The sequence below is a fragment of the Equus przewalskii genome, chromosome 1 (assembly GCF_037783145.1).
Source record: "Equus przewalskii isolate Varuska chromosome 1, EquPr2, whole genome shotgun sequence".
Taxonomy (NCBI): Eukaryota; Metazoa; Chordata; class Mammalia; order Perissodactyla; family Equidae; genus Equus; species Equus przewalskii.
This window is the reverse complement of record NC_091831.1, coordinates 113,645,113-113,659,634: the sequence shown is the minus strand read 5'-3', so window position 1 is coordinate 113,659,634 and position 14,522 is coordinate 113,645,113. Positions and strand designations below refer to the sequence as shown.

The following is a 14,522-nucleotide window of genomic DNA, read 5'->3' as shown; positions in this document are numbered from 1 at the left end:
TGAGAACCTACATTTGGGATGTTTTCTTCCAGAAATGGCTTGTGTCTGCTTCTGCTGGATGCCAGGGGATAATTTCAGTCTGTTTCAAGGATCTCAGCTCAGTGTAAGAAGGCTTGTTTCAGCCTACAGCCTCACTGCTGCCTATGCTTCAGTGCTTTGATTTCAGTGCCTGATCAGCATCAAGCTGGGGGCAATTCCTTTCCTCCTTGCCACCCAAGTCTGCAGCTCCCAGCTAGCTGCAGGGAACATTTTCATGGGGAGAGAGATTCCTTGGAAAACATCACGTTGTCTTGCTAATCCAGTAATGCCCTAAAAATGTGTTTTATCCAGGATGTATTTATTTGGCTGCAAGTGGGACCCTAAGACCTCCTAGTTCATTGTTTTGAAAGAAGTAGTAGTACTGATATGCCTAATTTCAATGGGGCAGGGTTGTGGGACTATTGCTGAATCAGCTTTGTGCAACCTGTTGTTGCAACAGAATAATGGTGTTTCATACTGTGATTTACATCATATTACACAATCATATTTTCAGTATGTAAATTGATGGGAGGAGCCAAGTAATGTATATAATCTTTGACTATACATAAACTTTAGTTTGCTGAAGTGTGAAATATATATTGTATATTTAAAACCTTAGGCTTGATGTTTCATTTGCCGTTTTGTATTTTCCTCTTATTTTGATTTTCTTTTTTCAATTAAGAGATCAGTTACTTTGAACTGAGTTATTAGATGCAATGTTCAAGTATTTTGAAGATTTTCATCTATTTTGTCTTATACTGCGCATCACAGACCATGACATTTGGGATAATTATATGACACTAAATATATAAATAGACAGTTGTCTATAGGCACACATCAAGGTGTGCACACAATACTGTGTGTTTCTATGTATATATATATACACACACATAACCATCTCTATTTGATATCTAGCAGAAAGTTTTAGTCTGGTTCAGACCTCTGACTTTTCTTTCAATAGTATATAACAAAATAAAAGATGTGACTATATTTAATTTTTTTGCAAATTAAAAATTTTGTTTTATTTAAGTAAAATTTTGATTACTATAAATCAGTGATTCTTAACAGGGGGTGATTTTGTGGTGACATTGGCACTGTCTGGAGACGTTTTTGGTTGTCACATTGGGTCAGAGGGAGGTGCCACTGGCATCTAGTGGGTAGAGGCCAGAGATGCTGCCAAACATCCTACAATGCATGGGACAGCCCCCACAACAAAGAATAATCCAGTTCCTAATGTCAACAGTGTTAAGATTGATTTATCCTTAGGATTTAGTTGATATAATAGCAAACTGGATTGAGAATAGGATTGAATACCCAACATTTGGCTTCCACAGTTTTTAAATGAAGGCTAACAAACAACTCTACATATTGATGGAGAAGTTGTAAACTTGTAGTTAAATATGGTCAAGCTGATGTTTTCAATGTTTATAGTCATTCAGCATGATGACATCACAGTGAAAAAGTCACATTTATGAGGTGCTGGGCAGCTGTGTCGCCCTCATGTCTTGTTCCCTGTGGGTGTCTGAGATCTGTTGTGGGTAGCAGAGTATCTGCTCCCTGGCTGGGACAAAGGCATCAGCCTGAGCAGAATGGCTCTGCACTTACAGCTCCTTCATCTAATCCTTTTTCCTACCTTTCCCTGGACACTCTTTTCTAAATCTGTTTAGTACTGTGAAAATAGTTACTTGTTTCAGTTAAGTAGACCTTTCCTCCCTTCTTTGAGAATTATTAAAACCATGCATTTTCATTTTATTCTTCTAAAACTCTGTGATGTTAACTTTAAAAAGAAATTTGAAATGCAACTTACTTGAAACACCTTCTATATGGAATGGCATTTCATTATGTACAGTTGAACAGTACTCCTATACACTGATCTTGAAATAAAGAGATGGTCTTTCATTCAAATTTAGATTTAATGTGGACATTAACACAAATGAAAGAGATTCCTGTCTCTGTTCTTGTGCTTTCTTCTCAGTGAATCTTCGGTGTGCATATATGACAGTAAATTACTTACAGACTGAATATTGGAATCTGATTTTCTTTTAAGAAATGAGCCTGGGCCTACCTTATACCTTTTTTCATTTTGAAGACATAGTTTTAAAAGTTTTTGCATATATTCTCAGTTTTAAATTGATTCTCATCATACATCCATTTCTTCTAGGCATTGGCACATCTCCACTTAATAGAATATGTTGGAGAACAGACTGCTTTGCTAATAAAGGTACATTAAATGCTGCAATATAATGTGTTCTAGCCACTATTCCTTTGATTTTGTGAAAAAAAAATCTGACAAGAATAGGTCATATTAATTATGTAAAAAAGTATAGCAGGGGAGCTGTTTTATCCTGTCTAGCCTAGAGATGCAAGGAGACTTTTTCCAAAGAATATATGGTTACAAATGCCTCCAATTTTGCTATTAGCCTTTAGTTAAAACCTGTCTAAGAAGGAGAGCAACTGAGACACCAGTCTCAGTAAGTGAATGTGCAGAGGGCCCAGCCCTGGGGCTCTGCCAGGAGATCAGGTCCGTGTGACCCCTGTGTGCTGCCACCAGATGCAGACGAGGAACAGAGGCCACTCTACTCCCCTTCTCATGGGCTGGTTGGCTTGGTCATGGCTAAGAATTGCTCAGTTACTTGTGGAACCCAGCCAAGGCTCTTGGTAGGGGTCAGGAAAGCCCAGGCTGGTCCTGTTTGTATACCTGGGTCTGCCTTGGTCTCCTCATGTGTAAGAGGAAGAACTGACAGCCCTCCAGTCCCTTCTAAGTCTCACATGTCCTAGCATCGGATCCTCAGTGCATGTGATTTAACAATACAGCTATGATACACAGTGCTGTTATTATCTGCTCCTTCCAGATGGTCCCAGAAGATCGGCGCCTCACAGCTGCCATCATCCTGGTGATCTGGGTCTCTGCCATTGCATCATCTTTGATTGACAACATCCCATTCACTGCTACCATGGTGAGTTGCACATCTCCTCCTTGTGGTAAGGGCCCAAGTTTCAGCCTGGACACAATCTGGGCTCACCCTGCCTTCCACAGGAAGCAGAGAATAAACCCTGACCCTTTGCTGCACTCACAAGTTTAGGGGACAGACATGGCAGAGCCCAGACCACAGGCCAGGAACTGCAGTGGGTGGCGTGTCCTGGGGTGTCACCCTGACTGGGAGCTGCCACACCTCATGGAAAACACAATCTTTTTATTTTTTAAAAGAAAATTGTAAGACACCAAGACAGAGGCTGGTTGCAAGCATTCATTCTTTATTCCCTATGAATGCAGAAACTGTTCTAACCAGTCTGGATGGCTTCTGGTGCTTGGCCTGACAGGACTTTGAAAACTCTGTTGGCCTGACCCCGGCCAACACTGGAGATACACATTAGAGTCCTGTTACAGGGCTGATGAGCCCTGTTCCTACTATGTCTTCTGACATCACTGCTTGCTGGCCTTAGGGCAGAATTGTGAATCCCTAGTGTGACAAAGTTAAGGTGTGACAAGGCCTTGCATATAGGAACCTGGGGTCCTGTTACAAACACCTGAGGTCTCCAGTATGCTGAGCATGTGTGAATACTCCTCATGGCTGGACTCTGGATTGAGGGTGGAGTTGGTCTTTTGTTTTTGTGACCTTGAGGACTCACTCCTGTGCCCTGCAGAATAGTCCATGCAAGGGGGCTCCCATGACATTTCATCACCCTATATCATATTTGGAACCACCTGGGACCCAAGGAACACAGCAGAGAACCTGGCAGTGAGGACAAAGGTGGGCCAGGCCCCTCAATGGGGGCACTTGTCTCCCTCACAGGACCTCAGACTGACCTGGGACTCTACGTCACTCATTCATTGCCTGGAATCATATGTCTGCCAGGTCACTCTCTAGTTACCTAGCTATTGTTCCTCCATGGTCTGGGTTGGATAGTTCTGAGCCAATTCTGTGGCTGTTATTATTTCCTCATAAAGTCCTGAGTTAGAGAAGTTGTGTGGATGTCGTCAAACGTCCCAGTTTTGGCTCACTGGGCACCATCATGACTGTGGCTGTGGTGCTGAGGCCCCTTGGAGGCTGAGGTGGCTGGGTCCTGGGCTTCTGAGATGCCAGGTCAGCTGGTGTGTGCATCCCGTTCTCAGATGAAATAGCCTACAGAAGACTCAGTGCATCAGAACCCTCAAGGCCACAAGGTATGGCCACAGTCCCCAGGATTTCACCCAGAAACGTTTCTCTGCCCTTCCTTTTGGCCCTGAGTCTCACAGCTGATACAGCCTGCTTCCTGGGGGGCTTCCAGGTTTGAGGACCCAGATCTTATCTTGGACTGAATGGGAGAGTCCTTGTTGTTAGAAATTTAGGTTCCTCCATTTTCTAAAATATGACACAATATTTTCATTCTTCAAATTTTAATAGTTGCTTAGAATTTAAATTTAAAAAATAAATCAAGGGAATCACAGAAGTAGTATAAAATACCTGTGTGCTCATCACCCCAAATGAGGATATTTGAGCATTTTAATTTCTTTGCCTCAGGTTTTCTCATTTGTTTTATTTTTAACAAATAAAACATTATAGATGAATATGACGTTCTCTGTCCCTCCTCTCACCCTACAGGATTGTGTTTGTCCTTCCCTCTCCTGAGGGAACTGCCCTCATGAAACTGGGGAATATACAGTCATTTGATGGCGCACTGTGGAAGGAACTAAAGGAAAGATCTTGGTTTATATGAATCAACATGGATAGAGACCAAATCCTGAGAGATCAAATCAACAGCTTTATGCCTAATTGGCACACAGCTTTCTAAAGCTCACAGATCTCTGTCACGTAACTTCACCAGGTTGTCACTTGGTGCCCACAGTGGCTGGTCAGAGGAGCACATAGAGAGCCACTTGGGTTTCCATCTCAGTCTGGAAGTGGCACTGGAAGTGACCTGTCATAATCTTGGACAGGAGGTGGACCCAAGGCCCTGCCCAAGCACAGAGGTCTGGAAAGGGGCATTGGGTGGATACTGAGGTCTGTGCCACTTTCCCTTGCTCCCTTCCTCCCTTCTCTTCATTTGGGTGTCTTTTCACCACTTCTTTCTCATTTAAGTGGTGGTCAGGGATGTGGTCTGTAGGATTTCATACTTACACACCCTGTGAAACATCCTTTGACCTAGCATGTGGCCAGTTGTCCATGTGTATGTGAGCAGAGTTCTATACATGTCCCTAGGAACAAGTGTATCAACTGTGTTGCTTCTTTCATCACTTCTCTAGTCATTTGGTTCTGATAGAGCAGATCACTTCATGGATTTATCTATTTCAACTTGCAGTTCAGCACATTTTTGCTGTATAGTATGTCATTATATTAGACACGAGGTTCATTATTGGTGTCTCTTCTGGATGGCTGGTTTCTTTCACATTGTGTAAGGTTTCTCTTCATCTCTGCTCTGCCTCTACCTGGTGTATCTTTTTCTAATCTTTTATTTTCAGTCTTTTGAAAATGTTTAAATCCTTTTTTAGTTGTATTTTTTAAGCAGCATGCAAATGGATTTTTAAAATTTCAAGCAGGTAATCTCTGTTTTTTAAAAGAACAGTTTAACATGATTAAATTTTCTGTGTTGACTGATGGACTTGAGTTTGTTTCTACCATTTTATTATGGTTTTGCATGTATTATGCATGTTCTTTGCTGATTCTTTTTTCCCCTATCATTTCCTGACTTTTCTTGGATTGGTAAATCTCGTCCCCCAACTGGTTTGGAAGGTACTGGCTTTATTCCCAAGTTTTTTAGTGGGGCTCTTTCTATTTGTAATGCACATAGTTGTATCTGCATTTCAATCAACAGTTGCAATCAATAAAACCCACTTCAGTTAGTTTAAGGAGAATAGGAGTTTGTCTAAGGATAGCGCACAATTTGTGGAATTTCTGAAGGACACCCTGGGAAGGGGTCCACTCCATGAAGCTCCCAGCTTCTGCTGCTTTGTTTGAATGCCTGGGCTCAGTCCCCCAATGCTGGCTGTTGAATGCTGGGGCCTCTGTCACTCTGCTCTGAGTGCGCCTTGTCACAGTTCTCTTCCAATTTCTCTAAGCCCACCTCTCAAGCAGGGTGTCCAACTGGTGGAGCCCAGGTCACATGCTTGTTCTAGCTGCAAAGAGGATGGGGAGAGTGAATTTCTGCTTCTGCCTTGGGGAGCCTGAGCTTATGAAACAGAGTTCCTCACACACAGGAGTTCCTCAAATTCTCCTCAATACCTCCTTAATACTTTCTTCTCCTCCATGTTGCCTTCTGTACCTCCCTGTGCAGGGCCCTGCTTGTCCTCTGGGGTCCCATAGCACTTAGTGCATAGCTCTGCTGAGGTAGTCATAAAACTGATTGTCAAGACATGTCTGCAGCTGTATCCTCTTATATACATTTGTATCTTCATTCACTAGTGTTTTGCCTGGTGCAAAGAAGATATTTAGCAAATGTTTGCAAGTGAATGAAGTGAGTAAACTGCAGTAGATTAATTTTCCCAAAGTAACCCTTTATTCACATCAGACCCCCCCTCATCCTCCAGGGACTCACTATTACTGTTATTGAGGGAACTGGACACCCCAGTGCTCCCTGTGTGCCTCAGAATCCCTCTGCCAGGTCCCCCTGCCATCTGACACCTTCCCTGATCTCCAGTTGGACTTGGTGCTGCTTTCCTTAGCATGGTGCTGGTGTCTCTCCTGCGCCTTTGCAGATGTGTTCCCCCACAGCACTGGGGATTGCTGGGTGCACTGGCTTCTAATGGGAACTGGGATAGGCTTGGGAATAAACAGATGTTATGAATCCACTGGCATTGGAGACACTACCGAGGTCTGCAGATGCTCTCCTTCCCCCTGACCTTCCTTCCTGACTGCCTGTGACAAGTTTCAGCCAGTACCCATGAGGTTGCAGCTGCTCATCATCTTCCCTTTCTGCCTGCCACATCAATGTGTTGTTTACTGCTCAGCCCCTCAATCGTTTAAGGCTCTTCTTCATAATAAATCCATATGTGTATGGATATCTCCCACTGGTCCTGGCCTCTGATAGATGCAGTGATATGAATGGGTCTTTGAGAGGTGATTTAAGTTTCTTGCCAGGGGAGGGTTAACTCCTGCTCCCCCACTACCCCTGACCAGGAGCATCTTCATTCTGCATGGCTGTGAAGCCCTCTGAACTTGGGGTGTGCCTCAGAGAGTATGTGGGAGGAAATGGGAGTCTGACTTTTTTGCAGTCCTTCGTGTCCCTCTGCATCTCAGGTTGGAGTAGAAAGAAATGCAAGCTTCATCCCTGCCATCCTGGAGCCTCTGTGGCTTGGCCTGGCTTCCATGGACCTAGAGTTTGGGCATCTCTAGAAGAATAGTACCTCTACTGCTCTACAGGGTCTCGTTTCTTGGGCAGCTCCAGCAAAAGGCCCCACACCTACCTAGTTCTCACTGCATACTCTTGGGGAGGGCTGCTCAGGGTCCGGCTGCTGTGTGGGTTTTATTTTGGTGAGAGTCTCATGTTCTCAGCTTTGCTGTTTCCCTGGGGATTGAACAGGGAGACACAAGAACATTCTGTGGAAACACTGTTGGGTGAGTACAGGGGTAGAGATAAGTTACCTGCCCATGGCGGTCAGACACACAGTGGAAACACAGGAACAGCACAGTACGGTCCCTGCTGCCTGGCTTGCAAAGCTGCCTGCCTTTCAGCCCACCCTCCTTCCCTGTGAGAACATGGCTCTGGCCAGTCATTCTCCAGGTCAGTGGGATGCAAGTCTGTGGAGATTTTAACCTGTATGGAAACTTTATCAAAAAGGGTCAGGAAGCTGGCAGATGCAGTCACTATTTCCAATGACTAGAAATGCTGGCATACTCGCAGCAGGTTGAAAGCAGTAGGGGGACCAAGGCTGCACCTGACGACGTCATGAGGAGTCTACTCAGAAGGTTCGTTCATTAGAGAATTGTGAGCATTATTTGAGGGAAGTGAGTTCAGAGAGACAAACCAAAACCCATCTCCTCTTGGTGGTGTCTTCTCTCCAGAGTGTGACTTTAGTTTGGTGGTATTTCTCACATTCACATTGTAAGATATGCGCTGAGAGCAGCAGGTCAGAAGCACTGTTCACAATTGTTTGTGATATTTCTCTTCTTCCAGTGGTCAGAGAAGAACACCAAGTAATTCAGAAAATGCCAAAGTCTTAGTTTATAACTGAAGATCTCAGTAACTGTTAGGATCATGCTATTGAATTTTTGCTTATCTCACAATGTCCAGAGTGGAAAGAACTAGATCATAGATGGTTTTGTCTCTCAAATCAGGTGGACAAGGCTTCAGTCAAAACTCCAACGCAAGCTTGGTGAGGTCATGGGAGAATACTCCAGGGCTTTTTGGGGATTAGATTTGCTCTTTTAAGTTTTCCTTGTCTCTCTGCCTTGGGCTCTCTCCTTCATTTTGACCTTTGCTTATCTGTAACGGTGACACTATTAAAGAATATTTAACACTATTAAATCAGTTTGATATTGATATTCCATCAATGTGTACTGCAATCAGAACAGACACTGAGACACTGAAGCAGGAAGCTTCACCCCGTATGCTGGAGTGTTAATTACTCATTACGTGGGGACAGCTGAGGGGACAGAGGCAGTGGGAGGTGCTGGGGTCTTGGATGGTGGTTCTCTGTCAATTAGTTTGGCAATATTTTAGTATTTTAACAAATATTTCCTTACGCAGAGATCCATTTGACATCTGCCCACCTTTCCTTCCTTCCTCTTCTGTCTGCAGTTGATGGGGAGCCGGGGGAGCCACACCTGAGCCCAGACATGCTTTTGTGGCAGCTTTCTTAGGCCTCCCAGTAAACTGCCCTCTACACTATACTGTAAACCTGAAATACATCGCTAAAGCGATGAGAATTCCCTGACATTTTTTCTCCACTTAAACCTTATCTTTTCAGCCTCATTTGCTTATACAGGAGGAATTCTCAGGCAATTTTCAAGTTAAAATGTGATTATTCTTGTCCTGGATGTTAAATTCAAAGAATGGTAATTTATGCACATAATTCTGTGGGTTTTTCTCTAACTGGCTTCTTGGCTACTCCTCATTCTTTGTGTTATCACTCAGCTTTTGTGTGCAGGTCCTTTCTACGATGCTGACTGGTTCTCATGCATCTGCCTCCTCCAGAATTCCTTGCAGTCTCCTCTCTACCACTGCCCCACAGGAGGTACTAGGGCAGAGGACAGAGTGCTGTAACCCCTGACAAAGAAAAGCACTCTTTCAGGATGGTAAAAGTCAAAAGCATTTCAGATTCACTTTTGCTTTTTACTTAATCTCATTTTTGTTTTAACATATCCTTTCCTAAAACATTCAGGAACAAAATAATGTGGAGGGTTGAACCCAGTCCAGTGGATTGGCATTAGGTATAATAACGTGAGCATTTGTAGGAATTAACAACTCAGGTTCTGGGGAAGGTGGGTCTGGACTTGACTCCCAGCTCCATTACTGTGAATGCTAAGAAAGTGCTAGAGTTAGAGGAGCAGAAATGGCAGCAGCACAGAGATGCTGTTTCCCTCATTACCTTAGGGGAGCTCCTGCAGTTCATTGGCTGTGGTACTGACAGGCTGTGCATGTTGCGAGCCTGCAAGTCTGGTCTTGGGGCGAGTGCACTGGCTCCCAGGGAGGGGCCTTTCCCTTTGGTGGGGGATAGCAGGTATGGAGGGGCCCTACAGTGCCCAGGAGTGAGGTACTTTCACCTTCCATGGCCCAAGGACTGGCCACTGCTCTGCCAGATCCTAGCTCTATGGCACTTCATGAAAGACAAGTGGCAAATTTAGGGGACCAGAAGCCTGAGAGAAGATTAATCATGGGCTGTGCCACAGACACAGGACAACAAAGGATAAATTATGAGAACACTCAGGGAGATTTAAGCACTTCACAAAAAATAGTTTCTGGAACTAAAACTCATAACTTTTAAGCTAAAAATATTGAATAAAGAATTAAAGAAGAGAAAAGTCAGTGTTAGGCCTGAGTTAGTGGGTCTGAAGCCAAGTGAGAAAGATATCTAAAAGTACAGAGAAGAAGTACAAACAGACAGAATTGTGAAAAAGAGTAGGAGATCAGGGTGAGACCCTGGAGACCTAGCATGGTAATGATGGGGGTTCCAGGAGGAAGAATAGAAGCACATTGCATTGACAACCTGTAGCCTTTTGTCCTAAAATGGGGTCTGAGTGTCAGGAGTCCTGGAGCTGGTAGAAATGCAGGTTTGGCCACTCAGACCTGAGTCAGAACCTGCATCTGGACAAGACGTCGGGTGACAATGTGCACATGTGCATTGGAGACGTGCTGGTCTTGGCCAAGGCCCTATCGGTGTGATGTGCCCTTACCTGCAAATATGCCTGCCAGTTCATCACTGCAGTCTCACCCACTCTGCTCTCGGATTCCCTGTGAGGATGCAAGTTGTCCCACTGCTTGCCTCAGGCACATAGTAATCCCACACAAAAGGAATCCACCCAGAAGCAGGGGATTCCTGAGAGGCCCAGCATTTTTGGTTCACTGGGAGACTGCTGGGACAATTCTCTAGATTGAGTTCCAGACTTAAATGCTTCACCTGGGGATGGTCAGCAGATGTAATAGCAACATAACAACCAGCGAGGGTGCAGGCTAGGGACAAGTGTATACTAATCCCAGGTGTGGTGGGTTCAGAGAGGGCAGGTGTAATGAGTGTAGAGAGAAGACAGGTGTGGTGAATGTAGAGGGAGGACACTACCTATCTTTGCTGGTATGAAGCACCGCTGCATCTTCTCCCTGCAGAGCAGCAGGCCTAGTGTACTACTCTTATTTTCCTAAAGAGCAGATATCACTACTTTTCTATGAAAATTCTCAATTTTCAAATGTTGGCGATAAATTCAAATTTTAAAACAAACACTGCCTGGTTTTGGCTCTTCACCTTCCCTTCCCCAGAACAGCCTCTCCTCTTGGTGCTCACTGTCTGATATTGCTATGGGGTTGTCCTAGGACAGCCATCCACCTTGGCAGTGCTGCACCTGCCACTCTCGGGGTGGCTTGGTGACACCCTGAGCCCCAGGGAAGCTCCCTCTCCCCCAGAATCACTGCTGCTTCCTGCTTGTGGTCTGCCTGGGCCACTTCGCCCCTCCCCAGGCATCTATAGCCATGAGTCCCTCTCATTCCTGTGAGGGACAGCCCTGCCAGCCTCCTTCAATTGTTAATTTTCCTGGATTTACTGGAGCTATCCTTGCCAGGGTCCTGGATCTGATGCCCATTGTAGAAGTGAGGCAACAAGAACTGTGCCCTCCTGCTCAAACAGGAATTTTATATGTATTTTTTAGACAAATTGCTGTTATGATATATAATTTTAAATATATACGTTTAAAAGAATGATGGAATGCTGTTGTTTGAGAATGTCAATAAATGAAAGCAATTACATCCTTGGGAACTATTTTAAATCAGAATGACAAATTTTACATATCAACTTGAAATGTATGAGCTGGTAACATTTCTTTTCAAAATTCTTTGGGGGCATCTGAGGTGACCAGCCCAGGGACGGGCATCAGCTGTCCTCTTATCCAGTGCTGAGTGCTGGGCTGACACAGGTAACATTTCATAGGGTGAGGTGATGGCTGTCCTAGGATGACCCTGCGACAGTATCTGACAGGAAGGGAGGCTGTTTTGGGGAAAAGGACTTGTGAAGACCCAAGGCAAACCAGCAGTCTCAGGGGATCACAGAGGGGTGAAGCCCCCCAGAGGTTAAGCCCACCCCTGCCTATTTGCCCTGAGTGGGCAGATGATGGGACAGAGGACCATGCACCCATACATGCTAGCCACAGTCCTTCCTTTGAGGGCCCTCAGAGTTGCCTGCCACACAACTTATTCCTGGGCCTCAACCACTCATGCCTCTCCATGACTTCTGCACACCTCAATCTCTCTTGAAGCCTCTAGCTCCCTCCTCTTCCTTCCTCGCAGTTGAAGACCTTGCTTTCCATTTGTGATGAAATAAAAGCAATTGTGGGAACTTCCACAAGCAGTGGTCACTGTGGCTTCCCAGTGCATCCTGCCTTCCTTCCAGGCATATGGAGGAAATTCCTGCTCCCAGTAAAGGTCAGCCCCTTCATCTGGTATCATATCCCACAGTTCTCTCCCACACGATTAATTTTTCACTCTCACCTGGATCATTCTTATCAAAATAAGATAAGAACATGCTTCTGCTGCTGCACAAAGATGGGGTTCTCTTGCCCAAAGAACATGAAAATCCAATTATTATGGCATCTGCTTTTGAAAAAAGAAAAAAAAGTTTATTATAAGGTTGAATTGCAAGGAGACAGGAAGAAAAAGAAGTATTTTGTCTCCCTGATCGATGGGATAAAGGGCAGGGCAGTCTGAAGTGTGGAGACAGGTGATTGGAGGTAAGAAGTAAGGTAATTGATGATCTGCGCAAGTGTAGTCAAGCTTCATGGTTCTTCATAGGACACATTTTCACAAAATGATGATGTTAACATGATCTGAGGATGGAGTTTTTGGCTCCTTGACATCAAAAGGGTCACTTATTGGGCATTTGCACATGCCTAGTTGATGGGTTTATGGTCTCAACTGGCCTGAACTGGACAAGGAGTCTGCTCTCAGTTCCTGAAAAACAACTCTTAATTACTCTGTTTATAAGATGGGGTCAGTTGATCTGGTCCTAGTGGGCCCATGGTTATACATGCCCCTTATTTGTTGTTCATTCCTCAATCTTGAGGGAAATGGGGTGAAAACTGCTCTAGCTACTTCCTGCTGGTAAGGGGCATAGGCCTAACGAAGACTTGAGGAATGAAATTCTTTAGCTTTTAATTGTAAATAACCACGAGTTCTAGGTTGTAATCTGGGTGTGTGTTTTGGGCCTCCTTTATGATCATGATGTGAGTTAGGGGTGTAGTTTTTAGGACAGAAGAAACACAGCAAGTGTAGAGTTTGACAAGAGAAATATAAGTCCTAATAAGCATACAGTGAGAAGGAGAGAGAGAAGAATATACTGAAAGGAGTCAGGCAAAAATGTGTTAGTGAGAGGGGTTTCACTAGTCAGGGAGTGAGGCACTATGGAATTCTATCTGAGGAGGAAGCCAAAGGCAGGGACGGTTAATTAGGTAGTACAGACTGGTGCATATAGGAACAGGTAGAATTAAATCGTATATATACAGGCCTGATCCAGTATCTTGGGTAAGTTGTACCCTCAGCTGTCGTCTGCTTTTAGACTCTCAACCTGATCATGCAGAGGCTGGCTTTAGAGGTAGGAAGAGCTTTTTGTTTATCTGGAGATCCAAGAATTCTCTTAGCTTTGTTGCTTTTTCTGAAAAGTTACTTAAGATAGAGGTTCACAAGAATGCTCGGGTGGAAATGTTGGCTTTAGGCCTCCATGGCCACCCACTGTTGGAATGATTTGGTCCTTCTGTTTCCTGTTGTCCATGAAGGGTGTTAGATGTTTGGGAATAATAAAGGGTATGAGGGTGGGGTTCTGAATGGAAATGGGGATTATTTTTAGCCAGATATTTGAGGTGACTAGAAGAATTCAGGATCCAGTCTAGTTTACAGAGAAAAAACAAAAACCTCCAATACAATTAGCAGAACTAGAATCCAGTCTCCATTAATGTATACTATACTTTTTATTGAAACATAGTTTTTCTCTCTAAAATCAACCGAATTTTCACCAAAGATTGCCAAATTAAGACTTGGTTTGTAAAAGAAGTCTAGCTTCAATAAACTTCGCCCAATTATTTACATAAGTACAGCAAGAATAGCAATTCTCTTTTAAATCTGCTTTGCCAGAACTTTTCATAAGGAATCTCAGATTGAACTTTAAAGTCCTGTTACAGCCAGGAAAGCCAAGCCAAGGACTTGTCATCAGACTCTGCCTGTAACACCTGTAAATCTGGATGGATTCCTCTCTTTTGAGGTTCCCCCCAAATGTCTTGAGTTTCTTGCACCTTCCGGGGAGTGACCTTCTCTCTGCTTTTTAAAAGCCCCAGTATGTAGCTGTATATCCTAGTTGTAAGTCATTATAGTTCTATGTGGGATGCTGGCACAGCATGCCTTGATGAGCAGTGTGTAGGTCTGTGCCTAGGATCCGAATCAACAAACCTTGGGCCACCGAAGTGGAGTGTGTGAACTGAACCACTCAGCAATGGGGCCAGCCCCCGTGACCTTCTTTACTCACCTGATATGGCTTCTGGGAACCCTGTAAGCAAGGTACCCAGCCACTTTCCAAGTGGCTTTATTTGTACTAAGTCAACCTTTGTTCCCTAAAGCTGTCTGGCCATATCTGAGTCTACGTATGTCTCTCTCAAATATCACATTCCAGTCAAAGCCTTGGTAGTATAGCCAATGTTTCCAATTGTGTCCTGTTATAGGGAGAACAAATTCTTATTGTATGTATGAAAATAACTATATTGCTATGAAAATAAATTTAAATTTTGGAGGGATCAGGTAGGGGGAAAAAACCCAAATGTTTCAATTCTGCTTACAAAGGTATAATTTACCAAATTGCTATAAGTCATAGTTAGCTTAAGAGAAAAGAGAAAATGTTTTCT

General features: G+C 44.0%; 1 protein-coding gene across 2 annotated transcripts in view; it reads left to right on the top strand.

The window, feature by feature from the left end:
• OCA2 (OCA2 melanosomal transmembrane protein) overlaps window positions 1-14,522 on the top strand; it is a 359,156-nt gene that overhangs the window by 233,565 nt on the left and 111,069 nt on the right. For both annotated transcript variants that reach the window (XM_070572284.1, XM_070572292.1), the window contains 2 exons: window positions 2,180-2,239; window positions 2,871-2,975. In XM_070572284.1, the coding sequence (XP_070428385.1) occupies window positions 2,180-2,239; window positions 2,871-2,975 (165 nt within the window). The remainder of the gene's footprint in view (window positions 1-2,179; window positions 2,240-2,870; window positions 2,976-14,522) is intronic.